This window comes from Coturnix japonica, chromosome 26 (assembly GCF_054131305.1).
Source record: "Coturnix japonica strain WE chromosome 26, WE-NBRP24, whole genome shotgun sequence".
In the NCBI taxonomy this organism is placed as follows: domain Eukaryota; kingdom Metazoa; phylum Chordata; class Aves; order Galliformes; family Phasianidae; genus Coturnix; species Coturnix japonica.
Window position 1 is genome coordinate 2,432,501 of NC_140688.1, and position 13,727 is coordinate 2,446,227.

Sequence of the window (13,727 nt, forward strand, 5' to 3'; positions counted from 1 at the left end):
CCTGGTCGCCATTTGCCATGTTCCACCATGTCTGTGTGTGTCCCCAGGTGTGTCGGTGTCACCACGGCTCAGCACAGCGTCAGCAGGACTTCCCTTATCAGCAGGACCCCCCCCATGCCCCCATCCCCCCTTATCACCATGTCCCCCCCTATCACCACCAAGCCCCTCCTTCTCACTATCACGACCCACTATCGCACCACCACAGCGCCCCCTGTCGGCCCGCCCCCCCTTATCAGCCCGCCCCCGTTTCCCGTCCCCGTTCTGCCCGTTCTGCCGCCGTAACGGGGAGTCCCGCGCGGTGTGGAGCAGCCACGCTCTGAAGGACGCGCGTGGCCGCGTGCTGTGCCCCATCCTGCGGCGCTACGTGTGTCCGCAGTGCGGCGCCACGCGGGACAACGCGCACACCAGGAGGTTCTGCCCGCTCACCCCGGCGTCATATCGCTCTGTGTATGCACCGAGAGCACGGGGACATGGGGACGGCGGTGACTGATAGCAGGTAATGGGGTATGGGGTTATAGGGGCTATTAGGTGATGGGGTTGTGGGTTATGGAGTTATGGGGTTATTTATGGGGTTATGGGGTTATTTATGGGGTTATAGGGGTATGGGGTTATTGGGGTTTGGGGTTGTGGGGTTCTGGGGGTTATAAGGGGTTATGGGCTATAGGGGTTATGGGGTTGGCCCCCACATATTGTACTGTGTGTGTCGGGGCAGTTGTGGTGGTGATGATGTTAATTAAGGCCGTAATTACTAATTACTATTACTAATAACGCACTCTGTGTCATCCCCAGGCTGTGCTGAGCGCAATGTGGGACAGAAGGCAGCAGCTGGGCACCAACTGTGCACCATCATTAGTGCACTATCACTTGTGCACCATCATTTGTACACCATCAGCTTTGCACCACCGCTCGTGCACCATCATCTTTACACCATCACTTTACACCACTTTACACCTTCAGTTGTGCACCACCACTTTGCACCATCATTTGTGCACCATCAGCTTTACACCCCCACTTTACACCCCCACTTTGCACCAGGAGCAGAGCTCAGCAGCTGTTCCCTGTTGTGTTGTTGTGTTATTGTGTAGTTGTGTTGTTCCAGCCCTGCTCACACTCGTGTGTTTATTGCACCATTATGGGCTTTTTTCCCCCAATAAAGCCCCACTCACAGCTGCAGCTTCATCCTGGCTCGTCCCCCTCCATCTTCCTCCTCCTCCTCCTCCTGCTGTTGTTCACCCCCCGGCTCCGCTCACGACGAAGCTGCAGCAGCGACTCCAGGGCACGATGGGCGCTCATCACACTGCGGCTGTAGGATAATGGGACCCCATAGGGGATAATGAGACCCCATAGAGACCAATGAGACCCCATAGGGAACAATGAGACCCCACAGAGACCAATGAGACCCCATAGGGGGCAATGAGAGTCCCCATAAGGGACAGTGAGACCCCATAGGGGATAGTGAGACCCCTATAGGGCACGATGGGCGCTCATCACACGGCGGCTGCAGGGACAATGAGACCCCATAGAGACCAATGAGACCCCATAGGGGATAATGAGAGCCCATAGGGGATAGTGAGACCCCACAGGGGACAGTGAGACCACACAGGGGACAGTGAGACCCCATAGGGGACAGCGAGACCCCATAAGTGCCAATGGTACCCTAACCCTAACCCCCCCCCAGCACTCACTTGAGGTTGGACAGCTCGAGGATCAGCCCCCCCAGCACCGTAGACGCATCCTCACGTGGTGCCACCTCATTCCTGGGGGTCAAAGGGGGTGAAAATGGCACCAATCCGGGGCTTTTTAAGCCCAAAATGAGCTCTGGGTTCTGGTGGGGGGAGGGGGGTCCGACCTGGGGATGCAGCTGGGTGAGGCCGGGTCCCCATCGGCGTCCACAGGGCACAGAGGGGCTGCAGGCTGGGAGGGGGTGGGGGGCTGGGGGGGAAATGGGGTGAAATGGGGGCAACTGGGGCAACAGGGGATGAACTGGGGGGAACTGGGATGAACTGGGGTGAATGGGGGTGAATGGGGGGGGATTGGGGGATATGAGAGTGACTTGGGGGGGGACTGGGGTGAATGGGGGTGAATTGGGGGGCATTGGGGGGATCTAAGAGTGACTTGGGGGGGAATTGGTGTGACTTGGGATGATTTGGGGGTGAATGGGGGGGAAGTGGGGTGAACTGGGGCACCAAGGGCTGAACTGGGGGGAACTGGGATGAAATGGGGTGAACTGGGGGGGACTGGGGGGATCTGAGAGTGACTTGGGGGGGGAACTGAGATGATTTGGGGTGAATGGGGGCAAATTGAGGGGGACTGGGGGATATGAGAGTGACCTGAAGGGGGACTGGGATGAATTGGGGTGAATGGGGGGAAATTGGGGAGGATTGGGGGATCTGAGGGTGACCTAGGGGGGGACTGGGATGAATTTGGGTGATTTGGGGGTGAATGGCAGAGAACTGGGGTGAACTGGGGTAAGTTGGAGTGATTTGGGGTGAACTGGGGTAAATTGGGGCAATCTAGAGTGGAATGGGGGGTAAACTGGGGTGAACTGGAGCTCTATGGGGTGAAGTGGGACGATGTGGGTTGCAGTGGAGTGCTATGGGGCTGTTCCCTATGGGTTCTCATAGTACTCTGGCATTACCTGCAGCAGCTTGGTGTCCCCCCCCTGGCACCCCACTGTGCTCTGGTGCTGAGATGTGGGGCAGCCCCACAGTGCCAGCCCCATAGCGCTCCTCACGCTCTGCCCCACAAGTGGGCTCCGCTTTGGCTGCCCACTCCCCCTCCAATGGCTCTTTGGTGGCCTCAATGCATTCTGTGCCCCCATCAGTGTCACTATGGGGCTGTGGGGAGCTGTGGGGTGCTATGGGGCTGTGGGTCACTATGGGGCTGCAGGTCTCCCATATCAGGGCTGTTCTGGTCTTCCTGCTGCTCGCAGCCATCCATCCCATCCTGGAACAACCCCCCCCATAACCTGTGTGCTCCTTACCCCATAGCTGTGGGGAGCTGGGGGGTGGGGAGTCCAGAGCGTCGCCTCCAATCATGGCCCCCATACTGATGTCCTCCATATTGGTGTCCCCCCCATTTATGTCTCCCCCATTGCTGTCCCCCATATTGCTGTCTCCCCCCTTGGTGTCCCCCATATTAGTGTCCCCTCCACTTACATACCCCTCATTGCTGCCCCCTCTATTGGTGTCCCCCCCTTTCTGTCCCTCTCCTTGATGTCCCCTCCATTGATTTCCCCCTCATTGGTGTCCCCCATATTGCTGCCCCCTCCATTGGTTTCCTCTTCCTCGGTGCCCCCCATATTAGTATCCCCCCCCTTGGTGTCCCCTCTATTGATGTCCTCCCCCTTGGTATCCACTCCATTAGTGTCTGCCATATTGGTGTCCACCATACTGGTGTCCCCTCCCTTGCTGTCCCTCCCCTTGGTGTCCCTGTCCCCTCCATTTTTGTCCCCTCCATTGGTGTCCACCATATTGGTGTCCGCCATATTGGTGTTTGCCATATTGGTGTCCCCCCCCTTGGTGTCCCCTCTATTGTTGTCATCCCCATTGGTGCCCCATCCAATCATGTCCCCCCCCTTGCTGTCCGCCATATTGGTGTCCCCTCCATTGTTTCCCCCCTCATTGGTGTCCCCTCTATTAGTATACCCTCCATTGATGTCCCCCCCCTTGCTGTCCCCCATATTAGTGTCCCCCCCATTAGTGTCCTCCATATTGCTGTCCACCATATTGCTGCCCACCATATTGCTGTCCCCCATATTGGTGTCCCCTCTATTAGTGTCCCCTCCATTTGTGCCCCCTCCATTGATGTCCCCCCCCTTGCTGTCCACCATATTGTTGTCCCCACTATAGTCGTCCCCCCCCTTGTTGTCTCCCCTCAGTCCTGCCCTGACTTTGACATTGGGGCCATCATGGGGGTCAACACCTGCAAGAGGAACAGCAGCTGCTTGGACGCCATTTTGTGGCCATTTTGAGGCCCTTTGGAAACCATTTTGTGACCATTTGGTGGCCATTTTGAGGCCATTTTGCGGCTGCTTGGAGGCCATTTGGTGGCCATTTTGAGACCGCTTGGAGGCCCATTGGAGGACATTTTGAGACCATTTTAAGCCCATTTTTTGGCCATTTTGAGGCCATTTTAAGTCATTACCTGTCACCTGGCTGCTCCTCCTTTTGCCCATGGCGCCGCTCACCTGAGGGGAACACACGCCCATTGAGCATTATTTCCTCACTATTTCCCCTCAAATCCCCCCTGGCCGCCCGGTCTCTCTCACTCCACGTCCCAGAATAACACCGTTATCCCGCTATAACGAGGCCCAATGGCGCCCATCCCGCCCCAAGGCCCTTCCCGGCCCCGCCGCCATTTTGCTTCACCTCAGCTCCCGCCCGACGCCTTCCCGCCTTTTTCACACCGCGCGCTCTGCGCCTGCGCCGCGCGGGGGACGCTGGGAGTTGCAGTCCCCGGAGAGACGTAACGCGGCGCAGCGCGGGGGACACTGGGAGTTGCAGTTCGCGGCGCGCCGTAAAGCGCAGCGGGGTGCGGCGCTTTTGCGACAGCGTCGCCGTAAAGTGCGGAGGTGTTGGCAGCCCCGTAGGAGGAAGCGGTGAGTGGGGACAGACCGGGACCGGGGGGGTCCGATGGGGGGGGATCGAACGGCGGGGTCCAATAGGGGGGGGATAGACCGGGGGGGGTCCAATGGGGGGGATCTAATGGGGTGGGGGTCCGATGGGGGGGGTTCAGTGGGGGAGGGGGGGGGGTACAACGGGGGGATCCAATGGAGGGCGGGGGGATTCAATGGGGGGGGGGATACAATGGGGGGGGATCTAATGTGGGGGGGGTCCGATGGGGGGTGTACAACCGGGGGGGTCTGTGCTCTGTCACAGGCATACAAGCCTGTTGGAAGGAGTGCATTGAGGCTGCAGCGCCCAGATGATAAACCTGAGTTTGCTGTCACCAGCAACCAAGCTTACGGTTAATTTCTGAAACAAGATTAGTGATAGTATTTCCACGCAGCTGGCACAGAAGCTTCTTGGATTACAGTGCTGACAACACACATTCACCAGAGCCAGCAATTACAAAAAAATTCCCCACTCCCACCAGAACTTGAAGGACAGAGACCAATTTAGGTTTCTTCACTCTCACGAAGGGGAGTAAGTAAGAAGTTTCACTCAGTAATTCAACCTTACAGAGGCTACTTAGTAATTCTGTGAATTTAAGGAATTATAAAATGATGGATAAAAATCAGAAGTATTTTGTATTTAAATATATGTATACATTATACAGTTATTCTAATGCGACATCAAATGATTACCATTTTGCCCACAGATGTGAGAACTGTTAAGAGAAAATATACTTGCTTTTAACCACTGTAGATCACCCATGGCACATACCTAAGGACAACATAACAGCTGAAAGCAGTAACTGGGAGAAACACTATACAAAGTATACAGATTGGGCTGCACGTGCGTCAAGTGATTTATTAACACAACGAGGTTGGGGGGGAAGAAGAATTAAGTTTGATACCTGTTGTCTTCGTTTCTCCTCTTCAATAACAGCTTTGGCTTCTGCCTCTTTTATCTGTCCAGACATACAAAGTGATAAGTAACTGTTGTAAAAGCAGGTAAAACTATTATCTTACAGAGCCATAATTTATAGAACAGTTCTCAGAAAAGCGAGCAAAACCTTCACCAAGTGAGCTGTGAGCTTACTCAGATTCTAAAACATTCTGTGAAAAACCTCTATCAATTCATGTTTGAAAAACACGGAACATTAGAGACGCTACCATGTTATAAAACTAAACTTCTGACTAACTGGAAAATTCAACTGACATATAAAACCTGGGGAAAATATAAATATATATATTCATTAATACCAGGGAAAAATTCCTTAATAAAGTCACTCTAAGCTTTCAGTAACTCAGTCCTCAATTCAGCACACTGTACACTGATGGGTAAATCCTTATATATGTATGTAATTTACACTCACACACTTCATTCCAAGTAGTTAAATATGCCCTGACTGCTAGAGCAAAAGGAAATCTCCACTTTTGTACCAAATGACATATTGGATAATGCATACTCATATTGTTCTACTGCTCTTGTTGTAATGGAAACTGTCAATGCAATTACATTTGCTTCACCATCAGAAAGTTTTATGAAAAATAAAACCTGGAACTGCAACTGATCACTCTACAGAACTGTTACATAGCATTCAAGACAGCAAATTAAATGCCAGAAACTTAAAGGAAAAAGAATGGCACAGAAAATATTAAAACATAAACATACAATGCATCTGAATCACAGTTCCTGCATTATTTTCATCCTACAATAACTAAAGAATGCAACGCCTAACATACATAAAGAACAATGGGATGGACTGGGTCCTGAATCACAGAATGGCCTGGGTTGAAAAGGACCACAATAACCATGGAGTTTCAACCCCACTGCTGTATGTAGGGTCACCAACCACCAGACCAGGCTGCCCAGAGCCACATCCAGCCTGGCCTTGAATGCCTCCAGGAATGGAACAACCACAACCTCTCTGGGCAACCTGTTCCAGCACATCAGCACCCTCTGTGTAAAAAACTTCCTTCTAATATCTATCCTAACCCCCCCCTTCTTGTGCTGGTGGCCCCAGGCCTGGATGCAGTACTCCAGATGGGGCCTCACAAGAGCCAAGTAGAGGGCATCTCGCTCTCCTTGCTGGCCACCCCTTTTTAAATGCAGCCCAGTACACAGTTGGCCTTCTGTGCTGCAAGCACACACTGCTGGCTCATGTCCAGCTTCTCGTTCACCAGGACCCCCAAGTCCCTCTCCACAGGTCATCTCTCAAAGAGATCTTCCCCCAGTTTGTACAAATATCTGGGATCGTCCCAACCCGAGTGCAGCACCCTGTACTTGGCCTTATTGAACCTCATTAGGTTTCCATGGGCCCACTTCTCCAGCCTGTCCAGGTCCCTCTGGATGGCTTCCCTTCCTTCCAATGTATCGACAGCACCACTCAGTTTGGTGACATCTGCAAACTTGCTGAGGGTGCACTTGATGCCACTGTCTGTCATTGATGAAGATGTTGAAGAGCACCTGTCTCAAGACCAACCCCTAAGGGACACCACTTGCGACCAGCCTCCACCCAGACACAGAACCGTTGATCATAACCTTTTGGCTGCATCCAGCCAACCGATTCCTAATCCACTGAACAGCCTATGTACCTGCAGAAGCCCTTCTTGTTATCTTTCACTCCCCTTGCCAAGTTCAGCTCCATCTGTGCCTTGACTTTCCTAATCCTGTCTCTTCACACATGGACAACAGCTCTGTATTCCTCCCAGGCTATACAACACTGCTTCCACTTTCTGAACATTTCCCTCTTTTCCCTCAAGTTTAAGCTGCAGGTCCTTGCACATCCATGATAGCTGCCTGCCTTCCCTGCTTGACTTCTTCTGCAGGGGGATGGAGAGCCACTGTGCTTTCAGAAGGGTGTCCTTAAAGAGCTGCCAGCTCTGTTCTATACCCCTGCCCTTAAAGTCGGTTTCCCAGGGGAAGCTGCTAAGAGATGTTTAACTTGGATTCATCAGGTAAAAAGCAGGTGATTGACAGGACACAAAATCCTGAAGACAGTGAAAGTGCCAAATAGTATTTTTCATTACACAAAAAGGCATATAGATGCAGCAAAGCCATCAAACATTAAGACACCAGCTCTATCTCTGAAATTCCCTCAGTCAGGCATCACTACAGTGACGGCAGTACCAGTGTGCTGGGTCAGTGTATGCGTATCTGCTGCTTGTACATGTTTCTTGGACCTCCAACTCTGCAGCCACTTAACACTACCTTAGTAAAATTAGATCTCAGAGTAATAGAATGCCCTAAGATGTAATGATACAATTGACAACTTGAAGTTAAAAACCATCTTGATCTCAATAATCAGTCTATATATGTACATATATATATTTATGTATCACATTTGGCACAGTAAAAATGGTAATTAACTAAGTAAGGTATGCACAGATGGAATTTGTTCCTACAAACTTAAGAGCTGTTGAAGACTAAGCAGAAGGCACACCAGCTCGTGCTTAAGAACACCGCAGCTCAAAGAGCGTGCTCTGTGCAAGCAGTTACATTTGTGGATTTTCAGATTATTTTTTTTTTTTAAATTGTTAAACCATATATGAAATATCACTAACAATTTCATTTCACCTAGATAATGTCAGAGTGTCTCATCAGAAAAACACACAAAGGTCTTTTTAGTCATGAATACCTGAAATAGGAAAGTTTGGTTTGCAAAAACTGCAGCCCTATCCCTGCTGGTATTTCACTGCCATCTAATGGCAGAACATCAGTTCCAAAAGAGAAATCGGCCAGTGAACACAGAATGTAGCTTCTTTTGTACGCTGCTGTTGTCATATTTGTGTAAGATTCCTGCACACGTTTGTGCGGAACTTCCTATGCTCACAGGAACCTGTAGTCATTTGCTTGATGCATTAGATTATTTTCCCAGTTGAATTCAATGGTACAGATAAAAAATAGGAAATATTATCTGCTGAAGTGAAACTGCAGCTGATGCTGCACCCCACTGAAATGTGCTCCTTTGTTGATGCAGACTTCTATGAATTCACCCCCCTTCAATGCACTCCATGCCCAATAAACTCACTTCCACACTTCACTAGAATGATTTGTTACTGCTGGTTTTTCTAGAAGTATATTCCAAGAGTCTTGGTGTTCAAGCTGATTGCAAAGGTGTAGAATTTGATTTACAGAGTACGTCTTAGAACTTGCCTGACAATCCTGAAATTCTGAGCAGAAACAGACAGATGTAGCTTTTACAGAACGAGGTTTTGGGTTGAATATTTAAATTATATATATCAGTATATTACATATACTACTAAGTTGATAAAAGTTAACCAGCTCATGCACCACTTCCTCATGTTTCCATAAAAGGCCTAGAAAAACAATGTGGATATTCTGTCTCTTTAGGTGAGATTATGCAGCAGTTTCTTTACTTCAAACAAAATTATTGGAGAGCATCCATGTTTACAATGGGCTGAAAAGCACATGCAGTTGCTGAAAGCTCTCTGTAATTGTGGCAGTCACCTAATACTGTGTGACAGGAACACACAAGATAACACTTTGCTAACCTTCAAAGTAAAAGTAAGGCCTAAATGAAGTGCTTCTATAGCTCTCACTAGCAGTAATGATTTTATTATCATTGATTAGCACTTCTTGGCTGAAGAGGAAATCTCCAGTTCCAATGTACATTAAAAATAAAGAGGTAATAGAGCATTACCTTAAAACAGTGTTTCATCAAGTGAGTTGACACTATCTACAAGTAGTGCAATTCTCAGCAATAAGCCAGATTCAATAGTCCAAAAATTAAATGTGCAATTAAACTGTACGCTGAGTTACACTGCATTTCTTGCTATTACTATCTTGAAAAAATAACGATCTGCCTGTTTTTTCCAACTTTTCTCAAGGCAATGAAGATAACATAACTAAAATGGATACACCACCTCAGACGCCTTCCGTTTCATTTCCTTGCATAACGCATCACACTCCAGTGAAACTTGGCCTTCTTGTATCTTGCTGCACTGTACTTCCTGTTAAGTATAAATTGAATTGTTTGTAATTCATTTCCCTATATAAAAATTTAATTATAATGTTCATTTTGTTGGGAAAATTGTAAAACAATTTTATTCAGTATATTTACAGAATGAAGCTAATAAATAAATATTATTTGAAACTGTAACTGTATTCAAGCATCCTTTTCTATTTTCCTTCTTTCTGATAAGCTAAACTGAATCAAGAATAAATCAAGTGGTTCAGTTTAATTTTTCTTGTCTTTTTTTTTTCACTTATTTATTTAAGACAAAGCAATATAACCTTGTGAACTGTTACAAAAGATACCATGCAAAGTAGCTAATAAGTAACTCTTCTGAAACTTCGTATCAATTCTCTAAACTGGCTGAAACTACAGGGCAAGGTCTGGTCATGGGAAGATCTCCCCTACTTCCTTCTCCTTCCTCCCCCTTACATTGAAGGCCAAAACAAACAAACAAACAAACAAACAACAACAACAACAGAAAAAAAAAAACAAAAAAAAACACCAACAAAACCAAAACAGAATACCAGCACAGAGAGAAAGTTATAATCTTATAATCTATACTACTAGCCTATGAAGAATTTTGTCAGGAAAGCACAGTAACATAGCCAGAAGCTATTCTGGTTTTCATGCTTTCTGACAATATGCAGAACAATTTTCATAGCATACAGCAAAATCCAAAAACTAACTTCTTCAGAGCAATTCCAGCACGCTAAGATAAACCACCTGCCTAGATGGTAAAGAATATGGTCCACTACAAGTTGTGGGTTACAAATTCAAGTGGTTTATACGACCTTGCATGTTTACATGCATAGCCTCATGATGCAACATTTAACTTCAACACCAGAAAAGGAAGAAAAAATCCTCCTGTTTTGCACTCAAATTATGAGCTCCTACATTTGATATTAATTGTGATGGTTCAGATGAGGCATATTTACAGAGCAGCTTGGAATACGTGTCCTGTCAACTCCCAACCTCACCAGTTGTATACACAGACAGAAGACTGGTAGAGGAGAATTCAGCTGCAAATATTAGGTACTCAATTCTGTTTCTCCTTATCTTCAAGATCATAGGCTGCAGGCACAAAAGACTAAATATACAGGTACACTATCCTATCCAAGCTAAGAAAGAAGTACACTATCTGCTGTAAGTATGCAGCTCCAAGCAAATATGCATAAGGACCTTCTGGAATCAAAGATATCCTAATTACAATCTCAGACAAGGGCAGATGCATAAAGCAAACGTTAAAAGACATAATCTTTCACACTACAGAAACGAGTCATATTTCTGCAGTCAGATTAGCTGCAACTAATACACAGTCCAATTATCAGTGGCTTATTGGTTCTACCATCATTTACCCTCTACACTGTAGCTCTCTGTACAAAAGAGAGCATGGATTTGGGGCTTGACCTGGAAACAGTGAGATGATATTTAAGGTGGGGATAGTGTTTTCTTCTCTTTCTGAAGGGAAACACCATTTCACTAGGAATCAGAAGGATCACTTCGTGGCTATTTAAATAAGTGGGCTGTCATCATATAAGAATTAATTTTTATTAATTATATAATTAACTCATAACAACCTTTCCACCTTATTAAAATCAAATTTACAAGATTGAGGGGGGGAAAAAAAGTAACCGTCATCATATTTAAGGACCATAAAACTTTCAGAATAGCAGATCTGGAATGTTCCATTTCAGGCCACTGTAAAAGTGAAAAGTGAGCATCCTAAACATTAATTTCATTGCTTCTTGCTACCACATTTCAGTTGGACATCCACATAATCACTGAAGACATCCCAGCACTCTGGGACAATAAAATCTGAACTGGTCTGAAATAGCTATACAGTGTCAGAACTCAGCAGAAGATGATAACACATTTCAGTTTTCCAAAAACAGTATGAAAATTAGGGACAGCAACAACTAGATGTAACAGAGCTATCATGGAAATACCCATCTTCCTTATTCAATTAAGTCTGGCGTAAGAAACAAGACCTCAAAGATCATCAAGTCCAACTGTAAACCTATATCTTAAGGAACAAGAAGCAGAAGTATACACGCAACCAATGATATTATTGATTTTACTGAACACAGTAAAGATAAACTGAAATTAGTAAGAGCACTTAGTCACAACAAAATAATTTATCCTCAGCAGAAGTCAACATTTCGACTTACAAATAAACAAAGTAGTTATTTATAAGCAGAGACTGCTCAATTTGAAGCACGTACTCTGGGCATTACCATCCTTTCATGCGCCCTGCAAGATCTGAGAATTCTGAAGACATTTCTTGGAGAAGCTAAGAACTCTGGGGAAACTGCATCTGTGTGGAAAGCTCAGAAGTTAACCGGGTCTTGAAAATAATTTAAGCATGCTTTGTTCAAGCCAGATAGTGAATTTTTCATTAAGTTAACACTTGTCAAGAGGTCACAGCAGCCTCTGGTTTTCCCCTCATCATACTTGATAGCTATAAGCTTTGTCCTTTATCTCTGCTGAAAGCTAAGGATGCTGATGCCTCTGTTTGCTTTAAGGGCCTCAGACAACCATCAATTAGGAATTCAAAACATCTGTGACTGTTCCAATCTATGTAATCATAAACTTCTCAGTTCCTAATGAGGAAAATGTGCTTTGACTTCTTAAATCACTCCAGATCATCTGATTATTTTCCTAATGGAACTACAAAAATTGAAGTGTGCTTGAAGATAAAGGTATTGCAAATCTGGGAGCTAACATTTTCTACAATGAATTTTATGTTCCTTAGTGAATATTTTGATTGTTCCACCCAGACTTTCAGCTGCTGTTGCTGCTCTGCTCAAGTAACTGATTCTATTCCAGTCTTGACCAGAGACAATCCATGTACACAAGCCTAGGAACATACAAAGAAAATGTGTCACTCTCAGAACTGCAACTTCAAAACTTACCTTTTTCAGTCGCTTACAAGGACACTTGAGTTTAACCTTCTGGCTGCAGTTCAGAGGACAATCACCTGAATGGCAAATCTCTTCACACCGGTGACCACAAGGCAACTACAAGCAAAACAAGAAATACCCCACCAATGAATAACTGAAATTGCATGCAGTCTATGAACTAGTTTTATTTCAGACACAGCAGCTAAACAGAAAACTCATTCAGCTCATCAGGTTTGTCTTCCTACCTGCAAAACTGCAAAGAAAAAGGTCAACTTATTTCACTAGTTACTCAGAGTTTTTTGGTTCACATAGAATTATTTATCTTTTACTGGGAACGCTTGATCAAAAAACAATTTTTTCTTTCAAATGTTACAGGAACAGTCATCTCCACAATGATTCATATATCAACTGCCCTAACTACCTGTATGATGGAGGAATAAAAATAGATGAAGTAAGAAGAAACTGAAAACTGAAATGAAGTGTGATGTGACCCAGCCTGACCCACAAATTGCTAACAAGAGGGTAGAATTAGAAGCAAAAATACCACAAAACTAGGTTTTATGTGCAAGAACCTTGCAAACTATGCAGGAGTCAAATACAGGCCACCAATATTCTTACACCTGAATTAATTTCACTAAATCCTAAATTTCTGCATTTGGTAAATTATCCTGTTTTTGACATCTGACAAATAGCATTTCCTTTTTTTAAACTATCAGTGAAAATTTTAACACTTATAATGAAACTATTATTATTCCTTACTGTATATTATTATTCATTACTGGGATAATTTAAATATGCTGCTGCCTTTTAGGGATGTAACAGTGTTCCCAGAACGACATTAGAGATTAAAAAAATAATTCACAAGAATAAAAACAAGTTTTCTTCCACAGCGTGTTGGGAGCTCAACTGACCTTGCTCAGGTCCCAAACAAAATCTTCATAACGATGATTTTTCATTTCCAATTACATAAATCAATACTGTCCAATACTGTTTATAAACAAAGGCAATAACTCATGTAAGATACCCAACTGATTCATTTATAAAGGTAGGTTTAAACAATATCACTCCCTGTACAGAAAGAGTTGGGGGAAAACACACTGGACAAATGACCACAGAGGCTCTTCCAGGATCCCACCTTAAGAGGCAAGAGCTTTTCCATTCATTTACATTTATTTTATCCAGCCATTAGTTCTTATCCACAGACTGAAAAATTTCTCTACTGTCCTTTCATAACAGGCT

The 13,727-nt window shown here is 45.6% G+C and overlaps 1 protein-coding gene and 1 long non-coding RNA gene across 2 annotated transcripts; one reads left to right on the forward strand and one right to left on the reverse strand.

Annotated features, from left to right (window-relative positions):
- Positions 1–3,302: 3,302 nt before the first annotated feature.
- LOC146756595 (uncharacterized) lies at positions 3,303–4,597 on the reverse strand. Its single transcript, XM_085524238.1, has 4 exons — positions 4,371–4,597; positions 4,147–4,189; positions 3,374–3,924; positions 3,303–3,329 (listed from the first exon to the last, which is right to left on the reverse strand). The coding sequence occupies exons 2-4, from the start codon at positions 4,175–4,177 to the stop codon at positions 3,303–3,305; spliced, it is 609 nt and encodes a 202-aa protein (XP_085380364.1). The 5' UTR covers positions 4,178–4,189; positions 4,371–4,597.
- Positions 4,598–4,842: 245 nt separating this feature from the next.
- Positions 4,843–9,732, forward strand: LOC146756596 (uncharacterized). Its single transcript, XR_014937302.1, has 2 exons — positions 4,843–5,147; positions 9,461–9,732. It is a non-coding gene; the product is annotated as an uncharacterized LOC146756596 (long non-coding RNA).
- The last annotated feature ends 3,995 nt before the right edge of the window (positions 9,733–13,727 follow it).